The sequence below is a fragment of the Myotis nattereri genome, assembly GCF_964212035.1.
Source record: "Myotis nattereri genome assembly, chromosome: 2".
Classification (NCBI taxonomy): Eukaryota; Metazoa; Chordata; class Mammalia; order Chiroptera; family Vespertilionidae; genus Myotis; species Myotis nattereri.
Genome location: NC_138076.1, coordinates 39,577,447 through 39,596,185, shown reverse-complemented (window position 1 = coordinate 39,596,185; position 18,739 = coordinate 39,577,447). Strand labels below are relative to the sequence as shown.

The 18,739-nt window shown below is 36.9% G+C and overlaps 1 protein-coding gene across 1 annotated transcript in view; it reads left to right on the top strand.

The window, feature by feature from the left end:
• Nucleotides 1-18,739, top strand: part of PCCA (propionyl-CoA carboxylase subunit alpha) — a 382,136-nt gene that overhangs the window by 61,154 nt on the left and 302,243 nt on the right. The window contains exons 5-6 of the mRNA XM_081082496.1: nucleotides 814-927; nucleotides 2,714-2,767. Of these exons, the coding sequence (XP_080938622.1) occupies nucleotides 814-927; nucleotides 2,714-2,767 (168 nt within the window). The remainder of the gene's footprint in view (nucleotides 1-813; nucleotides 928-2,713; nucleotides 2,768-18,739) is intronic.

Below are 18,739 nucleotides of genomic sequence, written 5' to 3'. Positions count from 1 at the left end.
GGAAAACTGTTAGGAAAAGCCATTTCAAAAATATGAGCGGCTTCATCATTTTAAAAGAGTAATTTCTTTTAGAAGTAAGCCGCTTACTCTTTTTGGTATTGAATGCCTAGCCTGTATTAAGCAAAAATAGATTTAAAACATTGTAAAGTGAATAGTATTCAAATGGAGCATATATTCCTTAGATTTTAGTAGATTTAGGACTTAATGCACATATCATTTTTTTTTCAGGAATAAAGGTAAAGTAGACAAGGATTAAATGTGAGAGTATTTAAATGATTCTCAAAATTTTCTGATTCATGTGTGATGATATTGAACTCTTTAGTCCTGGGCTTTAATTTGTGCATGGTGCTGACCCGATGCTGTGCAGGGACATTCACTGCATCGCTTCATGCAGTCCCTCTCATTCTCCCCACTTCCTGGGGAGCTTGCTTAGAACTGGGCATGAGCTCTTGTTATTCAAATCTTGGGCGACCCTGCTTACATGTAGCACGGAAGTTTTGATACAAGATTTATGTATAGCAGAACCAAATCGGAGGCTCTAGTTATTTGCTGTGATTTTACTTATTCAAATTGGTAGGGAATATTATGGAAATTATTTGGTTACACAGTGGATCAGGCTTGTAATAAATGAACTTATGGTTAATATAGTTCCTGAGCTTATTGGTTCCATTGTAATTTTTTAGTGCATATCCAAAAAGAAATTCGACTCCATAAGTGATAACGTGAAACAATCATTGCAGTGTTGTGTGTATTTGTAGGTGGGGTAGTGCTTTTTCTGGGAGCATCTGCTAACGCGGAGGTTGGTCTCTTCAGGTTCACGTGAAGATGGCGGATGAGGCTGTGTGTGTTGGCCCCGCGCCCACCAGTAAAAGCTACCTCAACATGGAGGCCATCCTGGAAGCCATCAGGGAAACCAAGGCCCAGGCTGTGAGTCTGAACGAATCTCTCCTGCAGCTGTTCCGTATGTAGTGAGCAGAAAGCTAGAGTTTGTAGCTTAAAAAGAAAAGAAGAAAGAATGACTGAAAACACTGCTGCAGTTGGTTCATGTCACCTGAGTTACATGTGGCTGAGTTTGCTACTGGAAATCAGGCTTTGTGGCACCGGGCAGTGTTGGTCGCTGGTCCTGCAGGTGGCTGCTGGATTCAGCTTTCACGCCAGGGAGCAGTTTCAGTTCATTTCCAAATTTGCTAGGGGGAAAAAAAGAAATCGCAATTAGTTTGAGTATTAACCCTTTCTATGTAATAAGAACATTAAAAAAAAATTCTGTATTATAAACAGGATCCAAAAGGCCCCAGTTTAAATTCTATTTTAATCACTTAAAAACTGTACACCTAGATATACTTCAAGAAATATAAACAATGTAATCGGTAATGATTTTACTTGGATTATGTCAATAGGTTACATATAACTTGCTTGGAGGAATCAGTAATTCTGCCCACCCCCATTCTGTTTGAATGAAGTGGAATCCAAGGAAAGATGGGTTTCTGACATCAGAAATAGTGTTTTGTTGTTGTTGTGTGCGTTTTTATGTCAGAACTAATTATATATAAGGTTAAAACTAAGCAGTTATCTCTAAAATTGAATGGAAGCAGCTGACACCAGCAATTAACCTGAAGTGCTTCAATTAGTTTTCACATTTTTTTTGAAAGAAATGTATGTTTAAATGAGAAGCTGAATTTGTGAACCCATATTATGGATGTTTACAGTTTATTAGTTGAGTTAATGAAAGTAAAACTGTAGCTTGTCAGAATGCGATGTTTATATAAAATGAGATTGGTGGGGTGAAGCTTTTATCCTGTGCTGCAGTAGTTTAAATTATTCTGTTGCATGTTTATAAATAAACCTTGGTTCAGAATTTAAAAATCTTGGATGTGTAGCTTCTTCTAGATTATAATACCAGCCTCTTCAGGAATTTGACTTTCCTTATAGCAGAATTGTTTTACTGGAAACATATTCAATACTGACTGATAACAGAGTGGCTAAATTTATGTTTGGCCAATGTGGTAGAGGCAAAAATCACTTGATTAGAACAGGATGGTAGAATTTAGACTGTAACAGTGTGGCTTGCATAGCATAAAGAGGTTGTGGATGGCCAAGTGGGGTGAGGAGGAAAAGAAGAATAGATGTTAAAAGAAAAAAGCATTCAGAGTAAAAAGAAATAGTATAAACCAAACTTCCATTTTGGTTACATTTTTCAGAAACTGCTCATTGTTAAAGGCTGAGTACATTAATGTCAGGAATAAAATATGTTACTTGGCTTGTAACCAGGGTTTTGGAAAGTAGCAGTTCCTGGTACTGTAAAGGGAATGAAAAGTTTTTCAAATCTATCTTGCAAAAGATTTTCTTCAACATAATTCTTTGATTCACCAGTTATTAGAAAAATTTTTAGGCTTGTGGCCAAGGTTAGCTTCAGAAAACAGGGAGAGTGTGAGTTGTGTTGAATAGGTAGTCAAATGCAGGTGGACAGGTAGACATGTAGGTAGATGGCCCTCATTGTGGTTAGGAAAAAGGTAGTGTGCATGAAGTGATTGTGAAACAGGCCATGTCTTGGAATCTGAGTCTGTACTCAGGAATGTGAGTGGGAGCTGATCACTATGTGAGAGAAGTAACCTTACTCAAGGGCCCTTGAACAGCAAACCCATAACTACACTCTATATTTTGCTGACTGTATTCTCTGATAAAATTTAAAGTGCCTTTTGTTTTCATTTCTAAGGTGCATCCAGGGTATGGATTCCTTTCAGAAAACAAAGAATTTGCCAAATGTTTGGTAAGTTTGTAATGAACCAAAAACTGTTAATTTACATTTCAGAAAGCAGTGTAATGGAGTTACTTTTGTAAATATGGGTAGTGGTGAATGAGAGAATTTTAACTGACAAAACAGTTCTTTGAAAATAGTTTGTGAAAAGTAAAGAGTTTTTATTTTGTAACCTGTCTTGATTTGAAGAGTAAACGTGGAAAAGTTATAAAATCACCATACACCTAATGAGTGACACTAGTTTATTATATATTGCCTTCGACTTTTAACTTTAAAAAACCCAGTTTTCACTAAATATGTCAGGGTGTTCAGTGATTCATTATTTTACCATGTGATTGGAATGTGAAGCCAGAATAAGATTCTGTTTTTTTTCCATTTTACTGTATATTGTGGCATTTAAGATCATATCTTACTACCTTCTCTATTTTGGGAAAAGTTTTATTACAATCTGAATATCCTCCTGATATCACCATCCTGGTTAGGTGAATTAACCTGTATTTGCTATTAAACTGATTTTCCTGGTGTATTTATAACTACATTCAAGATGTTACTGAAACCTTAGTTTTCCGATACTAAAATATGATTATGAATAATGTTTCAAAAAGCTCATTAGATCAGTTATTATTCTAGGTATTAGATTATCTTAGTTTATTATCCTAATATGTTATACTTTGTTTCTGTGGTATACTTGGTATTTTGTTCTGCCATGGATTAAAATTATTTATGAATGTAATCATTTTCTAGATAAAATTTTCACTTAAAATCTATAAATTTAATTTGGAACAATTCTAAAGGTCATGGAGTTCTATCTTAGAATTATCTATTTTAACCAATTTACTTTCTTTACTGATTAAAAATTAAGGCCTGAAGAATATAGTCAGTAATATTGTAATAACTATGTATGGTGTCAGGTTAGTATTGGAGATATTGGGAGAACACTTTGTTAAGTATATGATAGACTAACCACTAGGCTGTTCGTCTGAAACTAATACAAAATAATATTGAATGTAATCTGTAATTTAAGAATAAAAATAAAATAGAAAAAAAATTTAAGGCCTAAAGAGATTGTGAGTTAAGGTCACACAGATGGTAATGGTAATAAGTGTCGGGAGAGGGCAAATTTGGTGGAACTATCCAAAGGTCCAGATTCACCAGGTTTTATGCAGTGTATTTACATTTTCCTATTTATACCTCCTTTTTTTTTTTATCTCCTTGTTTGAAATTTTGGCTGAGGTTCTGTCATTACATAAGAAAATAATTTCTATATAATACTGACATTTAAAATGTACTTGTACAATATCATGCGTTAAATTTAAGTTTGTATAAGTGAGTGTCTCTAAACTGTGGTTCATGGGCCAAGTGGGGCCTGCTGCCTGTGTTTGTAAATTAAGTTTTATTGGCACACAGCCATGCTTGTTCATTTACGTGTGGTCTGGGCTTCTTTTGCTCTACAACAGCAGAATTGCCTGGCTGTAACAGATCAAATAGCCTGTGAAGCCTAAAATGTTGATTGTATGGCCCTTTATAGAAAAAGTTTTCAAACTCCTGGTAAAAAGGAGTATCTGAGTCCCACAGAAGTTAAATGACATGGCCAATATATTTATTCATGCATTATCTAATCATTTTAAAAAATGCATATTTGGTATCTATCAGTATGTTCAAGGCATAAAAATGAACCAAATGTGGGTCCTGCTCATGAGGAGCTCATCGTCATCTTGTGGAAAATAAGACAAGTACACAAATGACTTCAATTCAGGGAAGAAAATATTACGAGGTGTTTAAATTCTCCATAAATAAAGATAAGAAAGATTATTTCTATCAGGGGATTCATGTTAGAGAAAATAGTGTAGAATTTATGACTCATGCTTTCTCACTAATTTTCTTTCTAACCTTCTCCATTTTCCTTAACAGGGCTATGCCTCAGCCAAGCCAGACTTTATGCTATTCCCAAACATGGCTGGCTCTTTCCTATTCCTTACCTTTCATCATCATCACTCTTTCTCCAGTGTCCTCTCCTCCCACATTTCCACTTACTATCGATCCTTAGAGGCACAATTCACATGGGTACCCCTACCAAGACAGTTTTCCATATCCTTCTGGTGAGAACTAATCTCTTTCCTCTGTCTTCTACAACATTTATTTATTTATTTATTTTAAATATATATACATATATATATATATATATATATATATATATATATATATATTTATTTCAAAGAGGAAGGGAGAGGGAGAGAGAGAGAGAAACATCAGTGATGAGAAAGAATCTTGCCCGGCTGCCTCCTGCATACCCCACACTGGGGATTGAGCCCTGATCAGGAATTGAACCTCGACTTCCTGGTTCATAGGTCGATGCTTAACCACTGAGCCATGCAGGCCAGAACATTTTTTTTTTTAAATTTCTTCTTTTGTCTACCACTTTCCATATTATGTTAAAATTATGACTTTTTTTTTTGTATTTTATTGTCCTCTTGAGACAAGAAATTTGGTCTCATCAGTCTTTGTTTCCCTTTTGTTATCTGTCCTAACGATTTCTACATAGTAAATTCAGTGAATGTTTTGGAAGGATTAAATACATATTATTACATTAAGAATTATAAAACAATAACCTGCAAGAAAACTTTTCAACTATCATGAAAAGGACGGTTTGTAAATAGAAGGCAGTATTACTCTATATTTTTGTTCATTATAAAAATAGGCGGCTAGTGATAACTAACCTTCTTTTTGTGTGCATCATGGTAAGATTCTTACTTGGGATATAATTTTCCTACCATTAAAATCCACCCTCCCCCAAAAGAAAAACACTTTTCCCATTGTAGTATGCCATTTAAGATGCTCCTTTTGGAATATCTGGTTATAGTTGGTAAATTCACAATAAAATGAAATTGTTTACAGATTTTTTTTATGCCATATAAATATTGTTTGTGTGATTGGTGACCAACCATTGAAATTTGACAGTTATTATTCCAAACTGGGTATATTATTAGAATTCTGATTTCCAACATAGTGGCGATAGATTATCATGTTAGTGGAAACTTTTGTCTAGAAGACTGGTAGAAGTTGGGGGGAATTTTTTTTTTCTTCAACTGAGGATATGTTGATATATTTACTAGAGAAAGAGAGAGAGAGAGAGAGAGAGAGAGAGAGAGAGAGAGAGAAAGAAAGAGAAAGAAAGAAAGAAAGAAAGAAAGAAAGAAAGAAAGAAAGAAAGAAAAGAAAGAAAGAAAGAAAGAAAGAAAGAAAGAAACATCCATTGGTTGCTTCCCTTACATGCCCGACAGGGATCTAACCCGAAACTTAGGTATATACCCTGACCAGGAATCGAACCTGAAACCATTTGGTGTATGGGATGAGGCTTCAACCAACCAACTGAATCACCCAGCCAGGGTACAAAGTTTTTTATGTTTAATACTAATCTTGTGTTTGGAATTTAATCAAATATGGAGCTTTACTCCCCATTAATTTCTGGTTCTGTTGTTTTTATTGCTCTTCAAAAACCAAGTGTAATGTGTAGCCACTGTGGAAACCTGAATGGAGTTTCCTCAAAAAATTAAAAATGGAACTCCCGGGAAAAAGGAGACATATGTAATACTTTAAAGTCCAGTGGTTCTCAACCTTCTGGCCCTTTAAAACAGTTCCTCATGTTGTGACCCCCAACCATAAAATTATTTTCGTTGCTACTTCATAATTGTAATGTTGCTACTGTTATGAATCATAATGTAAATATCTGATATGCAGGATGGTCTTAGGCGACCCTTGTGAAAGGGTCGTTCGACCGCCAGAGGGGTCACAATCCACAGGTTGAGAACCGCTGCTTTAAACAAGAAAGAATTAAAAAACAACAACAACGTAATGTTTAGTTTGCTTATAGAAAAATTATTTGTGCTTTATTTGATATATTGTTGTTTTTAATTAATAGCAATAAATAAAAATGATTTATTGAAAAATATCCTGAATTTATGGTATATATTTGCTTTAGAAAGTATACAGTGAGCCAAATGTAAAAGTGTACTAAGTTTTTTATAAATTTCATGTAGGGGACATTATTACTTAAGCTTAATTTACACGAAGTTGGATCAGATGACATACAATCTCTGTCGTACAAGATTTAAGTAAAACCATGTCTTATTTGTTTTGCCTAAATAATTCATGGAAAAAACAAAGCTACAAGTAACTCTCATAAGTAGCAATTTTCAGTAATTTTAATGTGCCGAGCAAGCAGATTTTATTTTCGAACTGTTTTTCATTCTCTGTTTTTCCTCTGGACTCCTAATATTCTGAGCCATAAAGGAATACTGATGAGCAGCTGTGAGGCATGTTAGGATTAAGAAAAGAAATTCTTGTCCTAGCTGGTTTGGCTCAGTGGATAGAGCGTCAGCCTGCAGACTGAAGGGTCTCAGGTTCAATTCCGGTCAAGGACACATGCCCAGGTTGTGGGCTCGATCCCTAGTGGGGGTTGTGCAGGAGGCAGCGATCAATTATTCTCTTTCATCATTAATGTTTCTCTCTTTCCCTCTCCCTTCCTCTCTGAAATTATTAAAAGGAAAAAATTAAAAAAAGAAAGAAAAAGAAAAGAAATTCTTAGAGTTTAAAAGAGAGCTTTGAAAAGTAAAACTACCTGCTCCTGGAAAAGAGGGATAGTAGTTTAAAGGGATAGTGTTCTAGCTATCTTTCTGTTTTTTAAAATATATTTCCCCCATGTTATCATATAATTTTGGTGCAGCATAGCATTATAATTTATAGTAACTCACTTTTTGAGAAATTTTTCTGTTAGATTTAATAATTTGTGTTTTGTGTTTGAGGCTTACCCATGTATTTAAGAGATGGGGATATATATACAGGTAGATAGTGAGTTCTATCAGAATGCTGAGCATTCAGGGAACAGAAGGGAACTATGCCAAGCATTCGAGATTTGATGAATGTATTCTTTTACCTCTTTTCGTTGGAGACTTAGCAAGATAAGAAATACAACTACTGTGAAAACAATAGTGAGATGTAACTTTTTAATCCATTGGACTAAGCAGAAATTTTAAAAATAGATATAACATTCAGTGTAGGCAATTGTACAAGTGAATTGTCTTGTTCTTAGGAGTGTAAATTAATTTCAGCTTTTTTTTTTTTTTGCCAGAAATTTGCTTGTATCTATACAGATTTAAAATGCATATTCTTTGACGTCATAGTTCCACTCTTAAGAATTTCATCTATAAAGATACACTTTATTTTTTTTTTTATTAAATATATTGGGGTGCCATTGGTCAACATGAACATAGAGGTTTCAGGTGTGGGTCTCTATGTTACAAGATCTGTATATTGTATCCACCACCCAAAGTCAAATCTTCTGTCACCATATATTAGTATTAGGACCTCTTCTTCACCACCCCCTTCCTTCTGGCAGCCACCACACTGCTGTTTGTAAAGATAAACTTTTTAAAATGTTAATTGTGAACTTGTTCATAGTAGCAAAATGTGAAAATAGCTCAAAAAATTTTCAAAGGTAAAAATGAAGAGAATGATTCATACTGTGCCGGGTTTTTGTAAAACTAGAAACAACATATATAGAAAACTTAGTACAAAGTCTGGCATTGCCAGGCAAATCACCTTAGTCATTATAGGTGTTAATAATCATTACTTCAGTGGATAGCAAATGTTATTGAAGAGTTTTTAGGAAAATGAGATAGTTAAAATTAGTGTTTTGGGGAAATTAATCTGATAGTTTTTTTTAAAATTAAATCTTTATTGATCAGATTATAACATTGGTTCCTCTTTTTCCCCCCCATAACTCCACTCCTCCCAGTTCCCGCCCCACCCTCCGCCCTCACTCCCCACCCACTGTCCTCATCCATAGGTGCACGATTTTTGTCCAGTCTCTTCCCGCATCTCCCACACCCCTTTCCCCCCCAAGAATAGTCAGTCCATTCCCTTTCTATGTCCCTGATTCTATTATGATCACCAGATTATTTGTTCACTTGATTCTTAGATTCACTTGTTGATAGATGCATGTTTGTTGTTCATAATTTGTATCTTTACCTTTTTCTTCTTCTTCCTCTTCTTAAAGGATACCTTTCAGCATTTCATATAATCCTGGTTTGGTGGTGATGAACTCCTTTAGCTTTTCCTTATCTGTGAAGCTCTTTATCTGACCTTCAGTTCTGAATGATAGCTTTGCTGGATAAAGTAATCTTGGTTGTAGGTTCTTGGTATTCATCACTTTGAATATTTCTTGCCACTCCCTTCTGGCCTGCAAAGTTTCTGTTGAGAAATCAGCTGACAGTCGTATGGGTATTCCCTTGTAGGTAACTGAATTTCTTTCTCTTGCTGCTTTTAGGATTTTCTCTTTGTCTTTTGCTCTTGGCATTTTAATTATGATGTGTGTTGGTGTGGTCCTCTTTGGATTCCTTTTGTTTGGGGTTCTCTGTGCTTCTTGGACCTGTAAGTCTATTTCTTTCACCAGGTGGGGTAAGTTTTCTGTCATTATTTCTTCAAATAGGTTTTCAGTATCTTGCTCTCTCTCATCTTCTGGCACCCCTATAATTCTGATGTTGGTACGCTTGAAGCTGTCCCAGAGGCTCCTTACACTATCTTCGTATTTTCGGATTCTTTTTTCATTTTGCTTTTCCAGTTGGGTGTTTTTTGCTTCTTCGCATTTCAAATCTTTGACTTGATTCTTGCGCTCCTCTGGTCTGCTGTTGGGAGTCTGTATAGTATTCTTTATTTCAGTCAGTGTATGCTTAATTTCTAGTTGGTTCTTTATCATAACATCGAGGGTCTCATTAGATTTCTTGTAGATCTCATTAAGTTCATCGGCAGCTTCTAGACAGTTCTTGAGAGACCTTAAAAGTGTGGTTCTGAACTCTATATCTTCCATTGACAATTTTGTCCTGTTTCTTTGTCTCCGCATTTTTTTTTTATGCTTTCTTGGTGCACCCCTAGTGGTCTTTGTGCGCAGTCTTGTTGTAGTTAAGCCTTGATTGTTGTAGTTAATACTGGGGGTATTTGACCTCCTGGCCAACTGGCTGTGAGAGTCAGCTGTATCTGCAGTGGAAAAACTTCTGTCCTCTGGGGAGGTGCTAATCTAGCCTTTGCTGAGGCTATCTGGCAAATGGCTCTGTGCAGGGCTTGGGCGGGGCGGGTCGCATGGGATCAAACAGGGCGGGCGGAGTGAGCAGTTATGGCTGCTCTCAGTTCCGTCCCTAGGGGCTCTGCCTCACAGAGTCCCAGCAACCGCTGCAAACCTCGGAGAGAAAGCTGCCTTCGAGTTCCGACCGAAGCCAGACAGTCCCGCTTCTCCCGTTTGAGTCTGGGTCCCTAGAGACTCGCCCGGATCTGGAGCTCAGAGTCTGAAACTCCCTCCTGATTAAAAACAACAACCGTGCCCTCCGCCGCCAGCCTGCTCTGCGCGCACTCCGCACCTTAGTATTTCACTTCAGCACTGCGCCTCCTCTGAGTCTGGGTATGATATTCTCTTTCCTCCTAGTTGTAGAATTTCCACTCAGCCAGCCTTCCTGTGGTTCTGGATGATGTCCGTTCCATCTTTTTATTTTTTTTATTTTTATAAATTTATTGCTTAAAGTATTACATAGGGTATTACATATGTGTCCATTTTATCCCCCCGCCCTAGACAGTCCCCTAGCCTCCCCTATCCCCCAATGTCTTATGTCCACTGGTTATGCTTATATGCATGCATACAAGTCGTTTAGTTGATCTCTTACCCACTACCTCCTGCCCCCCAACCCTCCCCGGCCTTCTCGCTGCAGTTTGACAATCTGTTTGAGGCAGCTCTGCCTCTGTATCTATTATTGTTCAAAAGTTTATAATGGTCTCTATTATCCATGAATGAGTGAGATCATGTGGTATTTTTCCTTCATTGACTGGCTTATTTCACTTAGCATAATGCTCTCCAGTTCCATCCATGACATTCCAAATGGTAAGAGTTCCTTCCTTTTTAGAGCAGCATAGTATTCCATCGTGTAGATGTACCACAGTTTTCTAATCCATTCATCTACTGATGGGCACTTAGGCTGTTTCCAGATCTTAGCTATGGTGAATTGTGCTGCTATGAACATAGGGGTGCATATATCCTTTCTGATTGGTGTTTCTAGTTTCTTGGGATATATTCCTAGAAGTGGGATCACAGGGTCAAATGGGAGTTCCATTTTCAGTTTTTTAAGGAAACTCCATACTGTCTTCCATAGTGGCTGCACCAGTCTGCATTCCCACCAGCAGTGCACAAGTGTTCCTTTTTGTCCACATCCTCTCCAGCACTTGTCGTTTGTTGATTTGTTGATGATAGCCAGTCTGACAGGTGTGAGATGTTACCTCATTGTTGTTTTGATTTGCATCTCTCGGATGATTAGTGACTTTGAGCATGTTTTCATATGTCTCTTGGCTTTCTGAATGTCCTCTTTTGAAAGGTGTCTATTTAGGTCCTTTGCCCATTTTTTGATTGGATTGTTTATCTTCCTTTTGTTGAGTTGTATGAGTTCCCTATAAATTTTGGAGATTAGGCCCTTATCAGATATGACATTGGCAAATATGTTTTCCCACACAGTGGGTTTTCTCGTTGTTTTGTTGATGGTTTCTTTTGCTGTGCAGAAGCTTTTTATTTTGATGTAGTCCCATTTGTTCATTTTCTCTTTAGTTTCAAGTGCCCTAGGAGCTATATCAGTGAAGAAATTGCTTCGGCATATGTCTGAGATTTTGTTGCCTTTGAATTCTTCTAGAATTTTTATGGTTTCCTGTCGTACATTTAAGTCCTTTATCCATTTTGAGTTTATTTTTGTGTATGGTGTAAGTTGGTGGTCTAGTTTCATTTACTTGCATATATCTGTCCAATTTTCCCAACACCATTTATTGAAGAGACTATCTTGACTCCATTGTATGTTCTTGCCTCCTTTGTCAAATATTAATTGAGCATATTGGTTCGGGCCGATTTCTGGGCTCTCTATTCTATTCCGTTCCATCTTTTAGGTGTACCCTTGAATTGGTTGTTCGAGGCAGCAATCTCCGGCGTTAACCTATGCCACCATCTTGGTTGCCTCTAATCTGATAGTTTTATGTATATTTTCGGGGTTTAGGTTTTTTCCCGTTAAGGAAATTAATAACTCAATATAATTATACTGCTATATACATATTCATGATACAGTAGTTTACAAATACTTTGACATATGTGATTTAATTTAATTCATGCAACCATTGAAGTTGGATATTAACTCTGTTGAACAAAAAGAAAACTGAGACTCCTGTGCAGTGACTTGCCAACAGTCACACTATGCTAGTAAGTAACAGAATTAGGACTTGACTTAGGTTGGCTCATCATAAGCACAGAGCAGTTTTAAAAAATACTATACCCTAGTTGGCTCAGTTGGAAAGAGTGAGAGCATTCAAATAGTAGCCAAATAATGAAGACACATAACTGTAGGGAACTGAGCCAAAGCCTATAGAAATCTATCCCCCCACTTTATAGCAATATAGGCAACACATGATCAAGTTGTAGGAAAATGACTGTTGTGTGGATAGAAACTTAAAGACAGCCCTTTGTTGCGTCATTGGTCTTTAGTTATGAGGTTGTAATCCATGGTGTGATGTTATAGCTGCGAAGTGTGTTGTAAGTACTTTGTAACTAATACTAAAATTCTGAAGTTAGCAAGTTTGCCAGTGATTTTATTTAACAATATTTTTGTTTTTTAAATGGTATAGAGAGGCCCTAGCTGGTTTGGCTCAGTGGATAGAGTGTTGGCCTGCGGACTGAAAGGTCCCAGGTTCAGTTCCAGTCAATAGCACATGCCTGGGTTGCGGGCTTGATCCCTAGGTGTGCTGGAGGCAGCCAATCAATGATTCTCTCTCATCATTGATGTTTTTTTTCCTCTCTCTCTCCTTTCTTCTCTGAAGTCAATAAAAATAATATTTTAATAAAAAAATAGTTTAGAGAGAACGTAAAGTGATTCAGGTGATAATCTGCTCATATTTGAAAAAATATTTTTTTTGTTAAGTAGGAGAAAAAAGGACCTTGTAAGTCCAGAGTTGTATATAGTTCGTATTTTACCTATATAGTCTGTAATCTGGGTAGTTCATGAAAGTATGTTTTGTGTGTGACTTTTATTTTTAAATGTCGTGGTTTAATAAAGGTTGAGAACTGTTACTACAGTATATTTTGTAGGTATCTAGTTTTAAGTACATGAAATTTCTTATTATTAACATTATTAGAATTTCCATTTTGGACACAAATCTTTGATTTTATTATATTAAAAATTTTAATTTTTGAGAACCTAAAATTTTAAGAAATTTAAGTTACAAGTATACATTGAAAAATAAGGTTTTTTCCATCTCTGAATCTCTGACCCTAACTCCCAGTTTAATCCCTAGAGGCTACCACTGCTACCATTCTTCTGGAGCTTGTGTGCCCCTGTGTTACAATTTGTCTATCAATTTGTTATATAGGGTATTCTTATTTGCTGAACTTAGGTTTTGTTTGTTTACAAGAAAAGAATGTTTCTTCCCTTCCCCAGACTCTTAAAATACAGGTATGAAATTTCTACCTACATATGACTTGTATCATTCTCATTTAATCTTCATGACAGTCTGTGAAATATTATTACTTTTATTCTTGGTTTTGTAGGACAGAGAATAGTCTTAGAAATAAATGCCTTCCCAATATCACATAGCTAGTAAATGAGAATATAGATTTCATCAAAATGACTATATATATAAAAGCCTAAGCGACCATTTGACCGTTCTACTGTCCAACCGGTAGCTATGACATGCACTGGCCACCAGGGGGCAGACGCTCAATGCACAGGCATGGAAACATGGAACACACTGATGAATCTCAAAGGAAAGGGGGGAGTGGGGAGGGCAGGAAGAGATTAACCAAAAATCTTAAATGCATACTAGAGGCCCGGTGCACGGATTCATGCACCAGTGGGATCCCTCTGCCTGGCCTACGGGGATCGGGCTGAAACCACCCAGTGCATGAATTCCTGCACCGGTGTGGTCCCTCAGCCTGGCCTGCGGGGATCAGGTCGAAACCAGCTCTCCGACATCCCCCAAGGGGTCCTGGATTTCCAGAGGATGCAGGCCAGGCTGAGGGACCCCACCAGTGCATGAATCCGTGCACTGGGCCTCTAGTATGACTATAAATCCCATGCCCAGTAAATGTTCCAAACTCTTTCTGAGATGAATTAGAACTATAAGTCCTGGACAGGTAGCTCATTTGGTTAGAACATCATCCTGATACGCCATGGTTGCAGGGCACATATAAAAAGCAAAGAATGAATGCATAAATAAGAACAGTAAATTGATCTCTCTCTTAAGTCAAGTCAATAAATAAAAAAAATGGTGGTGCCGAGGCCGGTTTGGCTCAGTGGATAGAGCGTCGGCCTGCGGACTGAAGGGTCCCAGGTTCGATTCCGGTCAAGGGCATGTGCCTGGGTTGCGGGCACATCCCCAGTGGGAGATGTGCAGGAGGCAGCTGATCAATGTTTCTCTCTCATCGATGTTTCTAACTCTCTATCTCTCTCCCTTCCTCTCTGTAAAAAGTCAATAAAAAATATATTTAGGAAAAAAAAAATGGTGGCTAAAAAAATGAATTCCAGGTAGAATGGGTTGTTAGTGTTGTTTTTTAGATCAGTACCTTTGCGTTGTACCTATTTATGCTATTGACGGAGGCTATTTGCTTTCTGCCCCCTCTCCCTTTTTTTAAATCCTCAATTCGTGTACCATTGTTAAGGTTTAAAAACAGAATTATTTCTTTTGTTTTTATGATCTCTTGATCTTGGATGCCAGTGAAAGTAACTATCTTCATGTGGATTTGCTGACTTTATAAGTAAAATGCTTGAGTGAGCTGGTAGAGCTATAGAATACAGTCACTGATACCTTTTATTTCTTATAGTTTTATATTGAACTAATCAAGTCTCCCTGGATTTAGAGGAGAAAGTTTGATGACTCCTTTCCTTTTGACAATACTTTTGTGATATATTTTTAAAAAATATATTTTTATTGATTTCAGAGAGGAGGGGAGAGGGAGAGAATGATAGAAACATCAATGATGAGAGAGAATCATCGATTGACTGCCTTTTGCATGCCCCCTACTGGGCATCCAGCCAGCAAGCCAGGTATGTGCCCTGACTGGGAATCAAACTCTGACCTCCTGGTTTATAGGTAGATGCTCAACCACTGAACCATGCCGGCAGAACTGATATATTTTTAATTGTGACTCTTCAATATGTTATGTACAAAAGAATTTGTGAAAACCTATGGAAGAACATTCATTAAACTCTTATCATAACAGAATGTCCTTTGAAATGTTTGAGGACATGTTTCTTTTCCTGCATTTTTGGATTAGAGTTCAGCTTCTAGAATATTTGTTGAAGAATTTGAAGATGATACTGAGTAGAAATGCTCTAAAGTGAATACCTGAAAGGGAAAAATCTTTAGTTTTAGGGAGTCTTTTAAGGATGTAGATATAGCAAATACATTTACGGTTGTGAGGTTTGGGAAGTGGTTTCAATAGGAAGGTTAAGAATGTGGGATTTGATAGTGCTGGGATTTTCTTTCCTTTGCTGGGGTTAATACAATTTGAATGTTAAATGCTAGCTTTCCTCCTCTCTCTCCTTACTGTCTCCTTGCAGTGATGAGCAGAATCTGGAGTAGAGTTAAAATTCTTTCCTACTCCATAGTTTATGTAATCTTGGACAAATTGCTTAGCGTTTGACTCTAAAGACTCAAGTGTCTTATGTTAACTGATTGCATGATTTATCCTCTTCATCTGACTCTATATTGAAAACATGTCTCTTGTAGCCAGCATGTAGTTGGGTCATACTTTTTAAATCTGCTCATCTGTATCTTTTAATTGTAGTGTTTAGTCTATTAAGCTTTTGTTTGTCTTATTTTCTCTAATAACAGGTTTATTGAGATAGAATTCATATACCATAACACTCAACTTTTTGAATATATATATAAATCAGTGATTTTATATAGTTACGGAGTTGTGTAACTGTCAGTACTATGAAATTTCAGTTAAATCTATTAATAGTTAATAAATTACTGATGTGGATGGATTTATGTCTACCCTTTCATTGTTTGTTTTTTTGTTATGTTCTCTGTTTACCTTCTGTTTTCCTTTCCTGCCTTTTTAGATAATTTTAATGTTTGGAATTCCATTTAAAAGTATCTATTGGATCTATCTTTCACATTTTTTGATGCTTTTTCTAGGTATTAAAATATACATCCTTAACTTTATATGGTCTACCTAGAGTTAGTATTATAGCATTTGAGGTATAAATGTTGAAATTTTGAAATAGTCCCATCATCATGCTCTATGTTATAGTTATCATATTTCACATGCATATACAGGGCTGGGCAAAAGTAGGTTTACAGTTATTAATGTGGAAAATAATACAGTAATTAATAAATAATAATACAAGAATAAACTCTGCATTTCACATACTTACAACTGTAAGCCTACTTTTGCCAAACCCTCTATTATAAATTTCATGTGAAAATGTCATAATTTTTGCTTTAAACATGTTTGAAGAGAGTCAGGACATTTCTTTCATTAATTGAAATTAAGAATGATTTTTATTTTGGTCAATTTTTAGGATACACAGAAGAATTATGTTTTATTTTTACTTTTTAATTATATGCTTTTAATTATAAATAATATGCAACAAAATTTACCCCTTTCATGACTTTTTTAATTTTAGCTTTTTCAATATATTTTCATTGATTTCAGAGAGGAAGGGAAAAGGGAGAGAGAGACAGAAACATCAGTGATGAGAGAGAATGATTGATCGGCTGCCTCCTGCACACCGCACACTGGGAATCGAGCCCACAGCCCAGGCATGTACCCTGACTGGGAATCGAACCATGATCTCTTGACACTCAACCACTGAGCCATGCCAGCCGGGCCCTTTCACCATTTTTAAGTGTACCATTCAGTAACATTAAGTGCATTTACAATGTGCAACAATCACTACTATTCATCTCCAGAACTTTTTCATCATCTTAAACCAAACTCATTAAACATGAACTCCCTAGTTCCTTCACCCCTACCCTTGGTAACCTCTGCTCTGCTTTCTGTCTCTATAAATTTGCATATTCTAGGTAACTCATATTGTTGGAATCATACAATATATATCCTTTTGTGACTGGCTTTTTGCATCAAGGTTCATCTATTTCATTGCTTTTTAAGTCTGAATAACAGTGTATTGCATGGATGTATTTATCCACCATATGTTGATAGTTACTCAACTTGTACACAAGTAGATCTTGCTTCTTAATTCTTGTGCATCACTGAAGAAGCTATCAGTACATACTTGTTAAGTATTTGTTAGATGAGGAAAATTGCTGAATTAAAATTTGGAATTCTGAAAATATTTGTAAAAGGGCATTTTGAAAAGCTCCCTGCATTTTTATGTTTTAATACTATTTTTACTTACAGTAACTTTGTGATCTCTTAAAATTTATTTTCATCCATTTATTTTTATGTAACCCTAAACTTGGAATTCAGTAGGAAAGACTATTATTTTTGTTCTAGTGAAGGTAATAGAGGACTTTGTTGGATTAGATGAAGTAACATTAATTATCACTGTTACATATAGTTAAAGATTCTTATTGCCCCAAATACATTCTAAAATTAAACTTTTAAGTGCATGCTTTCTAAAGTGGGTGAAGATGCAGAAATAATGAGATGATTGCTGGGGCTTTGTTTTTAGACTGGACCTTACCTTATCTAAAAATACTGCTACGAGTTCCTCAAGCACCATATTGAAGCACAGTATGTGATATGCTAATTTGCTAAGGAGAGTATTTTTTTCTTGAATGTGCTCACTTCCCAACAAACTTAGGACATATTTGTCTGCACCCGAGTGTATACACATGTGTATTTTCTTAACGTTTTATTCAGTCTTTCACATGCTAATCAGTTGTTGAATATAATAGGTGTTAAGAGAAATAAGAACATATCACTTGATAAAAATTGTGTTGCATTTCTTAACCATTATGTTTTATTTATAAGGAAATGTTTTGATTAATAACTAGAGGCCTGGTGCACGAAATTTGTGCACTGGGGGGGGGGGCATCCCTCAGCCCAGCCTGCACCCTCTCCAATCTGGGACCCCACAGAGATCAGGCCTAAACCAGCAGTCGGACATCCCTCTCACAATCCGGTTCTGCTGGCTCCCAACCGCTTGCCTGCCTGCCTGATTGCCCCTAACCTCTTCTGCCTGCCAGCCTGATCACCCCCTAACCACTCCTCTGCCAGCTTGATCGACTCCTAACTGCTCCCCTGCCAGCCTGATTGCCCCCAACTGCCCTCCCCTGCTGGCCCAGTCACCCCTAAATGCCCTCCCCTGCCGGCTCGGTCACCCCTAAATGCCCTCCCCTGCCAGCTTGGTCACCCCTAAATGCCCTCCCCTGCCGGCTTGGTCCCCCCCAACTGCCCTCCCTCCCCTGCAGGTCTGGTTGCCCCCAACTGCCCTCCCCTGCCGACCTGGTTGCCCCCAACTGTCCTCCCCTGCTGGCCTGGTCACCCACAACTGCCCTTCCCTGCCAGCCATCTTGTGGCCACATGGGGGCAGCCATCTTGTGTGAGGATGTGATGGCCAATTTGCACATTACCTCTTTATTATATAGGATGACTACTTTAAAGATGCTGTTGCTGAGTAGAATGCCACATAAAATATATTGGATGTAAAAACAGAGTTGGTTATATACAGGCTAGAGCAAAAATAGCTTTACAGTTATGAGTATGCAAAACACAAGCGTTTGTACTTGTATTATTAGTTATTAGTTATTAATTATTGTATTATTTTTCGTATGAACAGCTGTAAATCTACTTTTGCCCCATCCTATATTTGTATATTAGATATAAAATGTCAGTATATTTCATTAGGGTAACACACCTTAGCTCAGTGTTTGCTATTATTGTATAATAGCATATTTAGGAGGCTTACTTGTTTACACTACTGCTGAAAATATAAATTTAAA